General features: G+C 38.2%; 1 protein-coding gene across 1 annotated transcript in view; it reads right to left on the reverse strand.

Annotated features, from left to right (window-relative positions):
• Window positions 1–32: 32 nt before the first annotated feature.
• The window catches only part of FYTTD1 (forty-two-three domain containing 1), a 53,409-nt gene continuing 35,313 nt past the window's right edge, over window positions 33–18,128 (reverse strand). The window contains exons 4-10 of the mRNA XM_006775019.2: window positions 15,093–15,233; window positions 9,398–9,510; window positions 6,160–6,256; window positions 5,389–5,450; window positions 3,421–3,495; window positions 2,231–2,357; window positions 33–407 (exon numbers count right to left, since the gene is read on the reverse strand). Coding sequence (XP_006775082.1) covers window positions 309–407; window positions 2,231–2,357; window positions 3,421–3,495; window positions 5,389–5,450; window positions 6,160–6,256; window positions 9,398–9,510; window positions 15,093–15,233 — 714 coding nt within the window. The 3' untranslated portion in view covers window positions 33–308. The remainder of the gene's footprint in view (window positions 408–2,230; window positions 2,358–3,420; window positions 3,496–5,388; window positions 5,451–6,159; window positions 6,257–9,397; window positions 9,511–15,092; window positions 15,234–18,128) is intronic.

Here is an 18,128-nt window from a genome sequence, read left to right on the forward strand (position 1 = left end):
CCTAAATACCACTAGCATAAAAATAATTTTTGTCTGTCTTTCTGCTGTATGAGGAACCAAAAAGTCAACTAGAGAATTGTTCCATCTGGCTCAACCAAGAAATCTTTAACAACAGGTAGGCATATTCCCTGTTATTCTTTCAGGGCATTATTTATACATGTTAAAAAAAAACAAACTTCAAAAATAAAAAGAGTATTTAGCCTTGTGAATATTTTGAAATAAAGTTTCTTGAATTTCTGTGATAAACTCTTCAAGCAATTCAACTTTTTTAACAGAGTCATCACTGAAAAGTCCCTTTAACATGGGTTCTATCCCACGGTTACAAAGCGGCTTCCTCCTTTGTTGAATGTGAGAGTGGCTCTTTGTTCCTTCAGGATTCCAAATCGCTCATTCAAAGTCATCCCTGTCTAGAAAAAAACAAAACAAAAATTAATAACTTGACTGTAAGCCATATTTACTTTGGAATAATGTGATCGTCATGGTAATTCATAGTAACTAACAATGGCTAGCATTTCCTGAATGTTTGTGCGTATGAACTCTAATTCTAACAAAAACCATTCAAAACAGGTGAATTTAGTGATGTTAGAGAAGTTAATTTGCCTACTTGGACGTTCCAGAATTCAAACCAGAAAGTTTAACTCAGAATCTCTATCTCCTAACCAATGTAATGCCTACATTATACATAGGACACCTATACTAGAATGCCTACAAGTTGTACACTAAAGGATTTCTCTATCTGAATTATGTTTAGGCTCTGCAAACATTGCCATCAATTCTAGGCATGCCTCTGATAAAAGTAGTTGTTTAGTCTTGTGAATATTTTGAAATAAATTTTCTTGAATTTGAGTTCTTAAATTTTTTTTTTTTTTTGAGTTCTTGAATTTTTTAAATAAACTCAAATCAAATTAAAATCTGGTTTTTGATTAACAACAAACAGCAAACCCAAATTATATTCACCACTTCTGAAAGGAAAGTAACAACAATGAAAAAATAAAGTAAAAATAAGCATAATAAATTTGGTCAAATTTCTGTCTATACCTCATACCTTCAATTCCACAGATTTTTTATGTCAATGGATACAAAAAAGTATTTGACAAAATCCAACACCCACTCAGCAAATTACAAATAGAAAAGAATTCCCTAAATCTGGTACACAGAATCAACTAAAAACCTACTGCTAACATCATACTCAATGGTGAAACATTTGCTTTCTCCTCAAGCCTGGGGACAAGGCAGGCATACATGCTCTCACCACTTCTATTCAGCATTGTACTGAAGGCTAGCCATTATAACAAACAAGAAAAAGAAAAGGTTTAAGGACTGGAAAGGAATTTGGAGAACGACATAATTTTTTACATAGAAAAGTCCTAAGGAATCTACAAAATTACAAAAAGTAATAAGCAAATTTTAAGCAAGATCACAAGATTCTAGGTTACTACAAAAATTATCAAAACCACAGTGAGATATACCACAATATATATTGCACTTGGATGGCTACATATGTATATATGCAAATGAAGATAATAAGTGTTGGTGAGGATGTGGAGAAATTTAGAACCCTCATACATGCTGGTAGCAATGTAAAATAGTGTAGCCACTTCTGGAAAATATTCGGGCAGTTACTCAAAAAATTAAACATTGAGTTATAAGGTGACCTAGCAATTCCATTGTTAGGTATTAACCAAGGAGAAATGAAAACGTAAACTCATACCAAAACTTGTAAATGTTCAAAGAAGCATTATTCACAACAGCAAACATATGGAAACAACACAAATGTCCATTAACCGATAAATGAATAAATAAAGTTTGCCATAGCCATAAGATGGAACATTATTCAGCAACTAGGAGCCAAATGCATGAAATTCGTGCAAGAGGCTCCCCTCGCAGCCCTGGCTCGTCCAGAAGGACATCTGGAAGGTTGTTCGGCTGTCATATTACGCTTGTATTATTATAGATTAAAGAAATGTAATATTGATACACTATGAGTGAACTTTGAAAATACTATGCTAGGTAAAAGAAGCCGCTCACAAAACAGCATGTATTATATGATCTCATTCATATGAAATGTCTAAAATAGGCAAGCCTATAGACACAGAAGTAGATAAATCAGTGGATTCCTAAGGTTGAGGAGACTTAGGATCCTCTATGTAACTCATTATACAACATTTGTTTTGTTAACTAAAATATTATCAATGAATGGCCCAAAGAAATAACAGGGGGAAAAATTTACCTGTTTTCCCACACTATTTATATCAAATTGCAGGGGAACACCTTTAGGGACTTTCTTTACATCAGATTGCTCCCGTTTTGCCAAGAATGAAGGTACAGCAGTACGAGTTAATCGTGGTTTCTGAGTTCTATTAGAAAAAGAGTAAAATGAAATTAGGTTAGCTTAACAATCAAAAGAAGAAAAATAAAATCATTTAGTACATAAAGACATCCTGACTTATACACATGTTCAGATGTATTAGGGCAACTATTTTATTTGTGTTTACAAAAAAAGGTGTATGGTTTTTGACTGACTAATCTAGAGAATAAAATATATATAGCTACTCATAGACTTCCTCTTTAAGTGGAACTATAAACTTTTCAACAATTTGGAATGATTGATGATTTCCAAGTCTTGATCTTCTACTACAATAAAATAACCTCTAGAGTCTTATTAAAGACCTATCTTACATTCTTTCTTCCATTGCAGCCATTAAAATGGCTACATAGAACAAAAACTCCATAAACTTAGAAAGTTTATAATGCAATAAATATAATGGAATGGCTAACTAAATTAAGGTTAACTAGTTAAAAGAACACACTATGACTTTTAAAAAGAAAGTACTTTTTAAAAAAAGGTACTTTAAAATATACTGGGATAAAGGGGGAGAAGGGAGAAAGTAGGTATATTATTATCTCATTTACTATTATACATTAAAATAGATGTATCTAACATTTTTTATAAACTTTTATTTATTAAAATGTTTTTACTGACTTTAGAGAGAGGGAAACAGAGAAAGAGAGAGAGATAGAGAAACATCAATGGGCTGCCTCCTACACAACCCTCCTTACTGGGAATTGAGCACAAAACCTGGGCATGTGCCCTGACTGGGAATCTAACCAGCGACCTCTTGATGCATGGCATGACGCGCTCAATCAACTGAGCCACACAAGTCAGGACCATGCACTGATCTTTTAAAATAAAAATATTGTTAAGAGTTGTTACCTTGGGGCTGTAGAACCAGGAATCAAAGGCGCTTTTACTTTTAACTTTACACTATGTTATTTTTATTTTGTTTATCAAGTATTACTTTTACCCTTGTCTCAGTTTATCCTAACTTGGACATCACACTCCGAGCAGGAATCCAATACTTTTCTATTATTTTATATACTGAGAGATTATAATTTCTGCAAAATAAAGAAAAGACTTACACTGGGCACTGCACTGCTCCAGGGTTATCAATGGATACAGTTAAAATTCCTCCATTTGTGGTGGAAGTCCGCCATCTGGTTTCAAAATACCAAAAACTTCATTAGAATATAGCCATTACTTTTTCTTAGCTTTTTAAAAATACAGCATCTTGGGTGTAGAACTGGATGCCCTATTAAATATTTTTCAGTGTAACAAATATATGCACATTAAAAAATCACCTACAGCCTAACCGGTTTGGCTCAGTGGATAGAGCATCGGCCTGTGGACTCAAAGGTCCCAGGTTCGATTCCGGTCAAGGGCATGTACCTTGGTTGCGGGCACATACCCAGTAGAGAGTGTGCAGGAGGCAGCTGATCGATGTTTCTCTCTCATTGATGTTTCTAACTCTATATCCCTCTTCCTTCCTCTCTGTAAAAAATCAATAAATTTTTTTTTAAAAAATCAACTACAAAAAGATTTTTAATGAAAAGTAACCGCCTTTCACCCCACTATTTCCCCCCTTCTTGTTCCCTAGAGGCAGTACTTTTAACCTTTCCTGTTTTTATTGCTTGCTGGTTCCCTCCAGTTCACTAAACAAGATGCTTGTGTAATATATATTTTTTTAATCCATAAAGTTTGCATAAGCACATTTATTTTTTTTAAATCTTTATTGTTGAAGTATCATATATGTTCCCTCATCATTATTCTTTAGTTTCCCTACCTAACTCTAAATATTTTGATGGAGATATCACTACTTTACTTCCATCATAACTTTAAATATACGTAAACATCTTTCTTTCAGAAGTATCGCTTGATAACCTCCCCTCCCCACTTAGTATAAAAGAATAGTGGTACCTCTATTCCTTCCTTTCACCTCTTCTCTCACTTTGTACCTCCCACTTTTTGTCAGCTCTACTTCTATATTTATGTTAATCAGAATCTGACATTTACATTATATTTTGATACCTAATTTAAGAATTTTGTGCCCTAACCGGTTTGGCTCAGTGGATAGAGATTGTTGGCCTGCGGACTGAAGTGTCCCAGGTTCGATTCCGGCCAAGGGCATGTACCTTGGTTGCGGGCACATCCCCAGTAGGGGGTGTGCAGGAGGCAGCTGATCAATGTGTCTCTCTCATCGATGTTTCTCTATCCCTCTTCCTTCCTCTGTGTAAAAAATCAATAAAATATATTTTAAAAAAAGAATTTTGTGCTTTGTCCCATAGGTTGATTCTCAAAGTTCAAAACAAATGAACAGTATTTATATTATAATTATATAAATATTATTCATGTAGAAGCAAATAAGCTATGACTATAATTTTCTTCCTTATGGTTACCAATGTCGTGACTCCTGTACAAAAGAATACTGCAAGCATCAAGTTGAAATAGTTTCCTTTCCTATATTCAAAATCATACCCCATATTGGTTGGCATCATACCATGACCATGTTTTGTTTTCTAAAAAGTAGCTATAAGTTTAAATAGTTTAATCTCAAAACTTGATATTGATAGAACTAGAATGTTGTAAGTCATACTTGGGAAGTGCAATTCTGACCAAAAAAAAAAAAAATTTTTTTTAAACCTTAATAGGGGTTCTGGGGGGAAAAAAGAGTATGTGAAAAAAGAAAATATTCTATTGTTCTTGAGAGTTTACAAATTTTAAAGCTATACTGTATTTTCTTCTATTTATTCCTTGAATAGATTCATTTGTATGAAAGAAGTTATAGAAAATAAAGGAATGTTTCATTAAAATGGAACTTAATAAAAATTAAAAATAGAGGAATGTATTTGATGCTAAAACTTTTATACACTGACGTGAAAATACAAAAGATTTTGGGAGGAAAAAGAGCAAAAAATAGTTTATTTCGGGCTCAATGGTTAATTTACTTTAGGTCTCATTTAATTTCTTTTGGACTAGGGCACAAAGTAATTTGGGTAGTTAGTATTCTGGGAATTCTGAAATGACACCTTGAAAAACAAATTGAAACTTACTGACGAGTTCTCTTTGCTACTACATCATCTAGCAGTTGTTCTGTGTTCAACTGGGCCTGAACCTGAAGGGGGAAAAAAAGCAGTAGATCCCACAGAAAGCAGAGTATCTGAACGCAAAGAGCTATCCTCCAAACTTTATAACCCATTAGGATATGTGTATGAATGTAGGAGGGGCATATGACTATTCTGGCAACACCTCTTTGTTAGGGTTCTGCATTAGAACAAGTAGTAAAAACAGGTTTATTCCTAAATAACATGTTAAATTCTTATAAGACTAGAGGCCCGGTGCACAAAATTCGTGCACTCGGGGGTGTCCCTCAGCCCGGCCTGCGCCCTCTCGCAGTCCGGGAGCCCTGTGACCCATCGCCCTGCAGAGGGAGGCCCCGCCCACCTGCTGCAGCCTGCTGGTCGGTAGCCTTGGCCTCCCTCTGTGGGGTGATCATGGCGCAGTGGCAGAGCCCCCCTGACCAATTGCACCGTACCCGCCTTGGCTGGCTTGGCACCAGTGCATGTCATAACGTAAACGTCTGGACGGTTGTTCTGCTTTTTGGGCAATTTGCATATTACGCTTTTGTTATTACAGATAGATGGTGCTACTGAGGACAACAAGAGAGAATTGGGGGCAGGGAGGAACTAACCTAATGTCATGTTCTCTATATCCAAACCCAACCCCTACTTCAACCATGGGCCATCCCTATGATTAAGAATTACTAAAGATAGATGTTCAGAATCCTTTGGGTAAAAAGAAAACACAACCAAGGGTTTTTATACCTTCAGGCCTCTTCTGAAAAGAAAAGTTGCCTGACGAGTGTCTTTCTGATGACTTAATTTATTTCCACTCCTGGTATAATTGGTTGGGATGTTATTTCTGCAATGAAAACACATATGCATGAATAGTCTCAGCCATTTAACAACTTTCAAATATCTTGAGAAAACAATAAGCAAAAACAGTTTAATTCATTGCCTAAAAATGTGAGAATACACTAAATATAAAGACTCTGAATTTATCAGAAACTATTGAGATTTGATTTACAAATATCTCCCTCTGGCCCGGCTGGCATGACTCACTGGTTGAGCACTGACCTATGAACCAGGAGGTCACAGGTTCAATTCCAGGTTAGGGCACATGTCCTGGTTGTGGGCTTGATCCCCAGTAGGGGGTGTGCAGGAGGCAGCCTATCAATGATTCTCTCTCATCATTGATGTTTCTATCTCTCTCTCCCTTCCTCTCTGAAATCAATAAAAATATGTATTAAAAAGTTTGGTGAAAGATTTATTTACAGGGTTAATACAAAGAAAATCACACCTAAATACATCATAGTCAAACTGACTGAAAATAAAATATTTTTTTCTCAATATATGTTTTTTTTTTATTGATTTCAGAGAGGAAGGGAAAGGGAGAGATAGAAACATCAATGATGAGAGAGAATATTGATCGGCTGCTTCTTACATGCCCTGTACTGGGGATTGAGCTTGTAACCTGGGTATGTGCCCTTGACCAGAATCGAACCTGGGACTCTTCAGTTCACAGGCTCACGTTCTATCCACTGAGCCAAACTGGCTAGAGCTGAAAAGAAAATCTTGAAAAACAGCATCTTTTTCAGTTTTCCTTTCTCACTTAAAAACCTTTTCATATTAACATAATAAAAGAGAAACATGTAAATTGACCATCCCTCTGCTGTGCTCACTGGCCAATCAGGAGCGAGTATGCAAATTAACCCAACAAAGATGATGGGTTAATTTGCCCACACAGGCGCCAGGCAGAGAGCAGAGCGAGAGAGCCGGCAGAGAGTGAAGTGGCTTCGGAAACTTGGCTCCCCAAGCCGCCAGACGGAGAGCAGAGAGGGAGACCTGGCGACTTGGAGGACTTGGCAGAATGGGAGGATGTGGGACAGAACAGAGCAGGAAGGGAAAACCAAGAGTATGGGGAGCACCAGGAATTCTGGGAATAGTAGTTCTGGTGGCAGCCCCAGGACCGGAAGCAGAAGCCCAGAGCGCAGGGAGCACCAGGAATGCTGGGAATCACAGTTCTGGTGGCAGACGGATCTCCTAAACCAGTGGTTGGCAAACTGCGGCTCACGAGCCACATGCGGCTCTTTCACAAAATACCATGTGTGGGCGCGCATGTATAGTGCAATTTAAACTTTGTGGCCCATGCGCAGAAGTTGGTATTTTGCGGAAGAGCCAAAGAGCTGCATGTGGCTCTCAAGCCACAGTTTGCCGACCACTGTCCTGGACACTAGAGCAAAGTGAGCTTGGAGCAAGTTACTGTTGTGGTGGGGGATGGAGGGAAAGCAAAGGCGAGAGACCTAAGTAAAATCAGAAGTGTATAGGAAAAATTAAAGGGAAGATATCCTAAAACTTCCAGGAAATCTTCACCAATGAAGCAAAGAAAAAAAAAATGCCTCTATTATTCTGTGAGCAACAAACTTAACTGGGTTGGGGGGGGTCTCAGACAATTCGCTCATATGACTGCAAAGACAGACAGAAACTTCCGAATTGGAGAAGGCTCCCGAGGGCTCCCGGAATGGAGAGGGTGCAGGTCGGTCTGAGGGACCCACCTCCCGTGCACGAATCTTTGTGCACTGGGCCCCTAGTATTAACATAAATCACAGAGAAACTTCTCTTTCACTGCTTGTTCTTTCCCACACAGAACAATGTACTCTCTTTGTAGTATCTATAGAAAGTTGTTAAAATATGAGAAAACAAATTGTTATATTTATCTTTTTGAAAAGATTGTTAAAAATTGAAATTTAGCCTTAGTTGGTGTGGTTCAGTGGATACAGCGCTGGCCTGCAAACTGAAGGGTCCTGGGTTCAATTCCAGTCAAGGGCACATGCCTGGATTGTGGGCTTGATCCCAGTGGGGGGTGTGCAGGAGGCAGCCAATCAGTGATCTCTCTCATCATTGTTGTTTCTATCTTTCTCTCCCTCTCCCTTGCTCTCTGAAATCAATAAAAATGTTTTAAAAAAATGATTTTTAAAGAGAAGAAGGCAGAAGGATCGAGAAACATCGATCGGCTGCCTCTTGTACACCCTCTACTGGGGATCAAGCCTACCACCCAGGCATGTGCACTGACCAGAAATCAAACCTTTTGGCACACAGGACGATCCCCACTCAACTGTGCCACACTGGCCAGAGCTCTACTTATTTATTTTTACAAATAAATGCTGAAATGTTGCCTAATCTTACCTCCAATTTTATAGAGGCTCAAATGCAAATTTCCCTATCTAGCCCAATTAATATGGGCTCATTAATGACTCATGTAATTGACAAATTATTATCTGATAAGTTCCCCTTTTCCAATAGGTACTACCAAATGATTCTCAAAAGAAAACAATATTTAAGTAAAAGTGTAATTCCAGCCGTTCCATTTATACAAAGACTTCATTTCAGGGTTCTTTTATTTTGAATTATCTTCTATAAAAGATGAATAAATAGTATTTGAAACTGAAATAAGGAAACATCACAGCTTGTCAACTTCCTTTGTGTACACTTTATCATTACAGAGACCAGAATGCCATAACAATAGGTCATCATTTTTAAGTTCTTATGTCTTTCAATTTCATATAAAAATAATTTCACCTTAAGCATCCATACAGAATTCTTTCTAGTTTACTTTTCCCATAAATAACGTAGACTATTCTTTTAAGAGCCTTTGAGACTGAACAACATATTCAGCTTTTAGAATTCCCAATTTTGAATAATTGTTTACCAAAACAATTCACCTTTTGCAATATTATTCTATATGTTAAAAACAGTAGAGGAGCAGAATGATGTTTTTTAAAAAAGTTTACAATTAGTTAAATTCATCAATAACTGGGTCTAAGAAATAAGAAAAGTTATTTGCTTCCATGTTGGATGATCAGATAAACACTCCAAACTGCTGTCTTGAAAATGGCCAGATAACTGTAAGAACCACTGAAAATTCATTCCTTCGAACACTTAGGCAAAAAGTGTATCTTTATTTATGCAGGATAACATTATTGTCTTATATTTGAGTACTTACTTTCTATTTAGCTGGTTAGGTCTCTTAAGAACGGCAACTGGTTTTCTCTGCACTTCATTTTGTCTCAGAAGGTTTGCCTTCCTTTTTAACGCTGGAAAATATCTCTCTATATTCTTTCAGAAGGCAAGAAACTATGTTAGTCAGATTGCTTTTTACTCTACACCAGCCGTGGGCAAACTACGGCCTGCGGGCCGGATCTGGCCCGTTTGAAATGAATAAAACTACTGAAAAAAAGACCGTACCCTTTTATGTAATGATGTTTACTTTGAATTTATATTAGTTCACACAAACACTCCATCCATGCTTTTGTTCCGGCCCTCCGGTCCAGTTTAAGAACCCATTGAGGCCCTCGAGTCAAAAAGTTTGCCCACCCCTGCTCTATACCCTATTACAATAAACATTTCTGAGGCAGAATGGACAAGGACTGACCACTGCTTTGATGTGCAGGTTACAGAAACAGAGAAGCTGCAACAACTTGAATATTTCCAGTCTAAGTGACTGAAAAGACAACCACATTATACTCAAAATACTTTCAACAAAAAGAATTTGGACAGAAAAATAACTTTTATCTATTTTGGATCTGTTCAGTTTGAAGTGCTGGGAGATGTACAGGTGATAGGGAAACATGGATCTGGAGATCAAGAGAAGAATGAGAGCCAGAGATGTAAATTAGGGAATCATTTATATAAACATGGTTTTGGATATCAAGTAAAGGGATGAGAGGGGCAAGTTCCAAAACAAACGTGCGAAAAAGAAAAAAAAAAGGAGGCTGTAATAGCAAAGAAGCCTAAGTAGAAATGGCTACAGAGAAAAAAGAAATCAAGAATATTCAATGTCACAGAAAATAAGCACATACAATGTGCAACAATTTTTTTTAAGTTCATGAAGTACTAAATGATTTAGTATTATAATTCAAGTTAAAAGTTCTACAAAACAACATACTTCCAGCTTTATGAAGTTTTGAATCTAAAGAAAAAAATTATAGAATTGATAGTGACCAAGTTCTATATCCCAACAGAAGAATCCAGACTGGGCCAATTTTTACTTCTTGATAGATATTTTAAGTTGATTTCTAAACCAAAAAGGAAATTCATTCTTAGACACAACCCTTCCCCTCTCAGCAGAGCCATTTGCTCTATTTACACTACTACTATTTAGTAGTAATATTTAGTAGCACTATAAATGAGTTTGTTATTTTTCCCACTTAGTTATTCAATTCATAGGTAAGAAGAAAGTACATTTTTATTGAAATAAAACATCAATTTTAAAACTATGATAAGGAAGAGATAAAATTAAGTCTAATTGTGACCAGAAATTTTTATTGAAGTATAAAATTTTGATTTTGAAAATATAGCAATTCTAGGCCAATTAAGTTATTTAAGTGCCTTATTTAATGAACAGAAAAGGATGGCATGAGTTATTTAATATCTATGTAAATAGATATTTTCTAAATTTTCTAAATTGCTGAAAAATAATTTATCAACCAATTACTATATTATATCCTAATCAGACTAGTAATCTTATTCAGGCTGAGGATAGGGTTTTTAAAAAAAACAGCAAAATTTCAAACCAAATCTTTGCCCAAATCATTCAAACTTTGAATAAATGGCCCAGCTGGTGTGGCTCAGTGATTGAGCATCAACCCATGAACCAAGAGGTCGCCGGCTGATTCCCCCCTCAAGGCACATGCCCCAACTGCATGCTCAATCCTCAGTGGGGGGCATGCAGGAGGCAGCTGATAGATGTGTCTTTCTCATTGATGTTTCTCTCTATCCTCACTACCTCTCTCTTTAAAATCAATTAAATTTTTTAAAAAAATTTTAATAAAGGTATCTTATTATTCAGTACATTTCTAGCATTCTATAACACAATTTTCACTATTTTCAAACAACTCAAAAGACTACATGTTGGAATTTAAAATTTTATTAGAAGACGTAATTAATTAGCAGTTAACTCAAACTTTCTCCTAGTATCCATATCTCACTAATGTTTTCTAATTTCTAAGAAACAGTAAGATCTTTGATAAAGGTTTAGGGAAGAAAACATCTGTTGGTGGTGACAGAATTGAAAAATTAAATAAGAGATTTAAGACAGTTATGGTTCTTAACCAGAATATGCACACTTAAGATAATTTAAGGAATAAATGTTCTGAATTTTCTTTCTTATTCTTTTTTTCTTTAAATCCTCACCTGAGGATATTTTTTTCTATTAAGTTTTTAGAGAGAGTGGAAGAGAGGGAGGAAGGGAGAGGATAGGTAGAGATAAAAACATCGTTGTGAGAGACACATAGGTTGGTTGCCTCCAATCAAACCTGAGGTACACATGCCCTTGGCCAGGAATCAAACCCGGGACCCTTTGGTCCATGGGCCGATACTCTAACCACTGAGTAAGCCAGCTAGAGCAAATGTTCTGAATTTTCTTACATGTATGTACTATTTTCATAATCAGAAACCAAAAAGATAAAAAATAGAGGCACAGAACATTAAATTCCTTAGTGGCTTAGATCTATGAAATATAATAGGAGAAAAACCATTTGTGAAACTATTTTAAGAAATGCTTTAGCCAATTCAAAATAAATTACTGAGTAATTTATTACTAAGTTTTTAGAAAGTAGTTAATTCAAGGTAGGTAAATCATTGTAACTCTAATTAAAAATATCAACAAGGGGACAGTTATCTACCCCAAGAGAAATGAAAACCTATGTCCATATGAACTTACAGGTGAATGTTCACAGCTCTGTTATTTACAATACCAAAAAAGTGAAAATAATCAAAAAAAAAAAGTGAAAGCAACCAAAATGTCCAACTGGTGAATGGATAAACCAAATATAGTATACCCATATAATAAACTATTATTCAATAATTAGAGGCCTGGTGCATGGATTCGTGCACTGATGGGGTCCCTCGGCCTGGTCTGCAGGGATCAGGCTGAAACCAGCTCTCCGACATCCCCCAAGGGGTCCCAGATTGCGAGAGGGCGGTTCCCAGGTGATGCACCCTGGAATTGGGCTCCCTATTCTCTGGTTCCAGGTGCATCACCCAAGAACCACTGCTGCCAAGTGGCCATAGCTTGGCAGCTCCTGCATTGAATGCCTGCCCTCTGGTGGTCAGTGTGTGTCATAGCTACTGGCCAGTCGCTTAGGCTTTTTAAATCTATATTAACAATCTATATTAATAAAAGGGTAATATGCTAATTAGACCAGATAGACAGGGCGTCTTCCAGACGTCCTTCTGGACAAAGCCGCAGTGTCTGTGAAAGCCAAGGAGGGCTGACAGCTGTGGTGGCCAGCAGTGGCGGCAGCAGCAGCAGCAGGGTGATGGGGGTGGCGCCTTCCCCTGATCGGCCCTGTCACCTCCTGCAGAGGGAGGCCAGACCGTGGAGCGGGCCTAAGCTGTAAGTAAGACATCCCCTGAGGGCTCCTGGACTGTGAGAGGGGGCAGGCCGGGCTGAGGGACCCCCCAAAGTATGAATTTTCGTGTACTGGGCCTCTAGTTTATATATAAAAAGGAACAAAATTCATGCACTGGTGGGGTCCCTAGGTCTGGTGGGAGATCAGGGCTGATCAGGGCCAGGCTGATCAAGGCCCAAAGGCCCTGGCGGGGCCGGGAGAGGAGGTGATTGTCACCAGGCTGGGCAGGGAAGAAACAGATGCCAGACGCCAATGCTGCCCTCGGCGCCCCACCACCCCATGGTTCCCTACCTTCCCCCCGCCCCTCCTTTCCTCAGTGCCATGCTGCCACCAGGGGCCTGCTGGCCAGGGGACTGACAGGGGGAGGGGTCTGGGGAGGTTTTGATCCCCAGTTTGGAACATGCAGGAGGCAGCCAATCAATGATTCTGTATCATCATTGATGTTTCTATCTCTATTTCCTTCTCCGAAATCAAGCAAATGTCTATTTTTAAAATGCAAGGGTTTTAGAGGAACAAAGGTAGGGCAAGGGAGCTATTGACAGGGGGGCATTTGAGATCTTGCTCTCATTTCAAACAGGATAACATAAGGTGGTCCTCAGGGGGTGACAGGTAAGGAGTGGCAGTGGGTGGAACAGGGCACTTTGGGCTGAGGAATGGGCTGTAATGACTGGAAATGTCTCGGACAGTGACACCAAGTGTGTGTTGGGGCCATCGCTCGGATCATTCATCCCCAAGAGGTTTTGATTACGGACGGGAGGAGAAACAGGGAGATAAGCAGGCCTTTCTTAGCCTAGAAGGTGAGGTGGTTGGCAGGAGTGGGTTGCCCTGCTTCCCTACAAATGTAAACACACAGTGTAACTGTACATGGCTATCAGTGGCCAAATCAATGCCCAGCCAGCCCTGGTGGCTGTGTCCTGCCACTCTCTGGCTGTGCTGCGGCACTACTGGCTGGGGAGGCCGAAGCCACATCCCCAAGCGCACTTAGTATATGAAGGGGCAGGCAAGAAGCCAGAAGCTGGAAGTCGGAGCTAAGGCAGCCCAGTAGCACTGTGTCCGCCATGGGAACTGGACAGGGAGCAGCTGTCAGTGCAACAGGCTTTGGAGTCAGAGGGGCTGCGCTTCCTGCATGTCACCAGTGAGTCCCCACGAGCCCGCGGCTTGCCAGCTGGGCCGGGCAGGGTCAGGGAAGACCTTTCCCTCCTGGAGCCATTCTTCCTAGGGTGGCGGCATCAGACTGCTTTTTTTTCCAGTTTATATTTTTTATTGGAAAGCAAGCTCTGGGCTTGCGGTTCCTGGGATCCCTGGGCCATAGCATGCACCTCCAGGACTCACTGTACCTCCCAATCCCTCATCCTGCATTCAGCATATGGCCCCTGGTGGTCAGTGCGTATCATAGTGATTGGCTGACCAGTAGTTCTGGTCACTGGGCTTTTATTTTACAGATAAAAAGGAATGAAGTACTGATACATGCTACAATATGATGAACCTCAAAACATTATGGCTAAATGCCAGACTACATATTATTGTTTTTATTTTTATTTTTATTTTTTTAAAAATATATTTTATTGATTTTTTACAGAGAGGAAGGGAGAGGGATAGAGAGTTAGAAACATCGATGGGAGAGAAACATCGATCAGCTGCCTCCTGCACATCTCCTACTGGGGATGTGCCCACAACCAAGGTACATGCCCTTGACCGGAATGGAACCTGGGACCTTTCAGTCCGCAGGCTGACGCTCTATCCACTGAGCCAAACCGGTTTCGGCCATATTATTGTTTTTACATAAACTGTATAGAAAAGACAAATTTATAGATAATCACACAGAAAGTAGATTAGTGGTTGCCTCTGGCAGATGATGAGATATGACTGTGAATGGACATGAAACTTCTTTTTAGATTGATAGAAATGTTCTAAAATTAAACTGTTGTGATGATTTTATAAGTATAAATTACTGAAAATTCACTGACTTGTATCCTTAAAACAAATTAATTTTACAGTATAAAATTATACCTCAATAACCTGTTAAAAATCACACACACACACGGTAAGTCAGGAACTTGTAAAAAAATTTTTATCTTATTTGAGAAGGTGGAATTTAGGTATTATTCATAATAATGATTTTTATCTCATTTCATTATTTATATAAGCCTATTTAAAAATCATTTATAAAAGCCTATTTAAGTACTATTTAAAAATCAAAAATACTCTCTCAAGTTCATTCACAAAATATTAGTACAAATAAAGAAAAAGGGTATCAGATTCAGCATTAAGCCATCATCTTCCTACCTTGTCACTTAGAGGCGGTCGATTCATAGGACTAATTCCTTTTCGAATTCCAGTTGTTTTCCTAGCTGCAAGGCCAGTGATAACTCCATAAGGACGTCTCTTCCCAGGCATCATTCTTCCTCTACGGCTCAGATTATTCTTGCAGGCAGGTGGAGCGGGGGGGGGGGGGGGGGGGGGGGGAAAGAGAAGAAAAAAAAAAACCAAAGAATGCAACTGAGGGGCACAAAGGTTACAAGATATTCTACAGTATTATTATTTATATATATATTTCTTTTGAATTACATAAAATATCTCATTTTTAAAGAGGCAGTAAGTTGCACTGGAAAGGGTTCTGTTGCAGAAATAGACTATTCCTTTCTATCTCTCTTTTTCTCTCTGGCTTTGCTTTCTTAACAAGATAGCCTTAACTTTCCCTGTATAATATTTTAGCCACTAACTACATGTGGGTATTGAAGATTTGAAAAATGACTAGTCTAAAATGAGATGCAACAAAAGAATGTACAGTGATTCATTAGTAATTTTTATGTGGCTCACATTTTATTTCTGTTGACAGCACTAACCTAAAGTGGAATCACTATCTTTACCTCCCATTTACTTACTACCTTGCAATCTGGCTTCTTCATTTTCAGTCCTACTGTATTCAAACTGTTTTTACTAAAGTCCCCAGTGAGTTCCAATGGACATACTTTAATCTCTGTGACTTGTGACAGTACTGACTTTGCTTTTCCATTATGTATCTTACTTATTTTTTTCTAATTATGAAAAAATAAACATGCTCACTGCAGAAAACTTAGAAACATATAAAGTACAAATAAGAAAATAAGTTACCCATATTCCACCACCTAGAGATAACCACTACTAACATTCTATGTCTTCCTAGTCTTTTCTTTATTTGTATACGTACATTTAAAAAGTTAACATCCTTAGTTTCAACTATTTTTAAGCAATTCCAAAGACTATCACATGAAGTAAATCATAATTTTGTAGTACCAAGTGCTTCCAAGGTGGATTGAGTCTTTTAGCAAATCACACTTCATATTCTATGTACTATTCTGTAGTCTATAGTCTCACTATATTGTATCATCCCAGATATTTAATTCTTTTACTACATTATTTTTTAATGTGCCATATACTTAATCCAACCAATTTCATACTATTCATTTCAGTTACTTCTAATGTTACACTATCCTACATAATAAAGAGGTAGTAATATGCAAATTAACCCTCACGCCCTCACAAACTGGCTGCCAAGAGGTGGAGCTTTTGACACTGACTGGCATAGAAACCGACCAATCAGAACCTAATCTGGGTGAACTGTGAACCTAAGGTGGGGGCTGAGGAGGGGTTTTAAGGGAAACAGCTGTTTGGTATAAGGTGTAAGAAAGTGGTTCAATATTTTAATGACCAGTTTGGCAGTATAGTGCATATGGCTGGCTATCAGTCCAGATATAGGGATTATGTATTTTTGTCTGCCAAGAGCATCTCCTCCTTCTGAAAAAGGCTCCCCCCACCCAATTTAAGCAATCCTATCCTATATAATCTATCTATACTAATAAAAGGGTAATACGCTAATTAGACCAGGTCAACAGGCCATCTTCCGGACAGAGCTATGGTAGTCGAGGCCGAAGCAGAGGCAGTTAGGGGTGATCATGACAGCAGGGGAGGAAAGTTGGGGGTGAGATCAGGCCGGCAGGGGAGGGCAGTGAGGGGTGACCACACCAGCAGGGGAGGGGAGTTGGGGGTGAGATCAGGCCGCCAGGGGAGGGCAGTTAGGGGCGATCAGGCAGGCAGACAGAGAGGTTAGGGGTGATCAGGCAGGTAGGCAGGTGAGCGGTTAGGAGCCAGTGGACCCTGATTGCGAGAGGTATGTCTGACTGCCGGTTTAGGCTCAATCCCACAGGGGTCCCTGATTGGAGAGGGTGCAGGCTGAGCTGAGGGAACCACCCCCGCCCCGCCCCCCGCCTGTGCATGAATTTCATGCACTGGGCCACTAGTTATAAATAACATTGCAGTAATACTATAGATAACATTTTTATAGACATTCATGATTATTACCTCAAAATATAAATTTCCAGAGGTTGAAATAGTATATCAAAGATAAAGCAAGTTCTTAAGGCTTTTCATTTATATTATAAAAAACCCCTCTAGAATGACTATATTTACTTATATTCCAGAAACACAGGGGTGCCACTTTTTTCATAACATTGACTACTCTGAATGTTTTTTTTAAATCTTTATCATTTAGTATTTTAAAAAATCTTATTGATGAAGTAAAGCTCAATATGAGTATTCTGAAGTCCAGCAAGTAAATAAAATACTGTCTTACTTGGTAGTTTACTAATGAGAATGAACATTTTCCATGTGTTTTTGGCTATCTGGATTCTTCCATTCACGAACTGTCATGTTCACAAATCAGTTTTCTAGAGTCAAGGTCTAATTTCTTTCAATGCTTTGATAGAATTACATTAAATTTACAATTAATTTTTAAAGAATTGATTTATTTACTAGTACAATATCCAGGAACATAGTTTATTTCTCCCCTTTTTCAAGTCTTCTTTTGTCACTAAATTGGTTCAGTAAAGTTGTAAGCTTTCCCTCCCATAAGTCTGCACATTTCTTGTTAAGCTTACTGCTAGGTAGTTTATAGATTTTGTTGTCAATCACAAAAAATCCCTCTTCTAATAATAATTTTCATATTGTCATGCCTGGGATTACAGAAAACTATTGAGGTTTTAATTATTGCCAGTCATACCACTGAACTCAATTATTAGTTTTAATAGTCTTTCAAATTATTTTCTTGGAATTTCTAAGTGACAATCATATTACCCACAAATAATTGTCTTCTTCCTTCTAATAATTATACCTAAAACTCTTTGATTCTTAATGCAACAGCCAGGAATTCCAGAGAGCCATACTAAGTAACAACTGTGATACTGGGCATTCTTAATCTTAATTCTAACTTTTGGGAAAATGTCTTTGGAATGGTATCCAGTAAAATACCACCCACATGCAACATAGTAATAGGTCTTCCAACAG

Source organism: Myotis davidii, unplaced genomic scaffold (genome assembly GCF_000327345.1).
Source record: "Myotis davidii unplaced genomic scaffold, ASM32734v1 scaffold9, whole genome shotgun sequence".
NCBI classification, from domain to species: Eukaryota; Metazoa; Chordata; class Mammalia; order Chiroptera; family Vespertilionidae; genus Myotis; species Myotis davidii.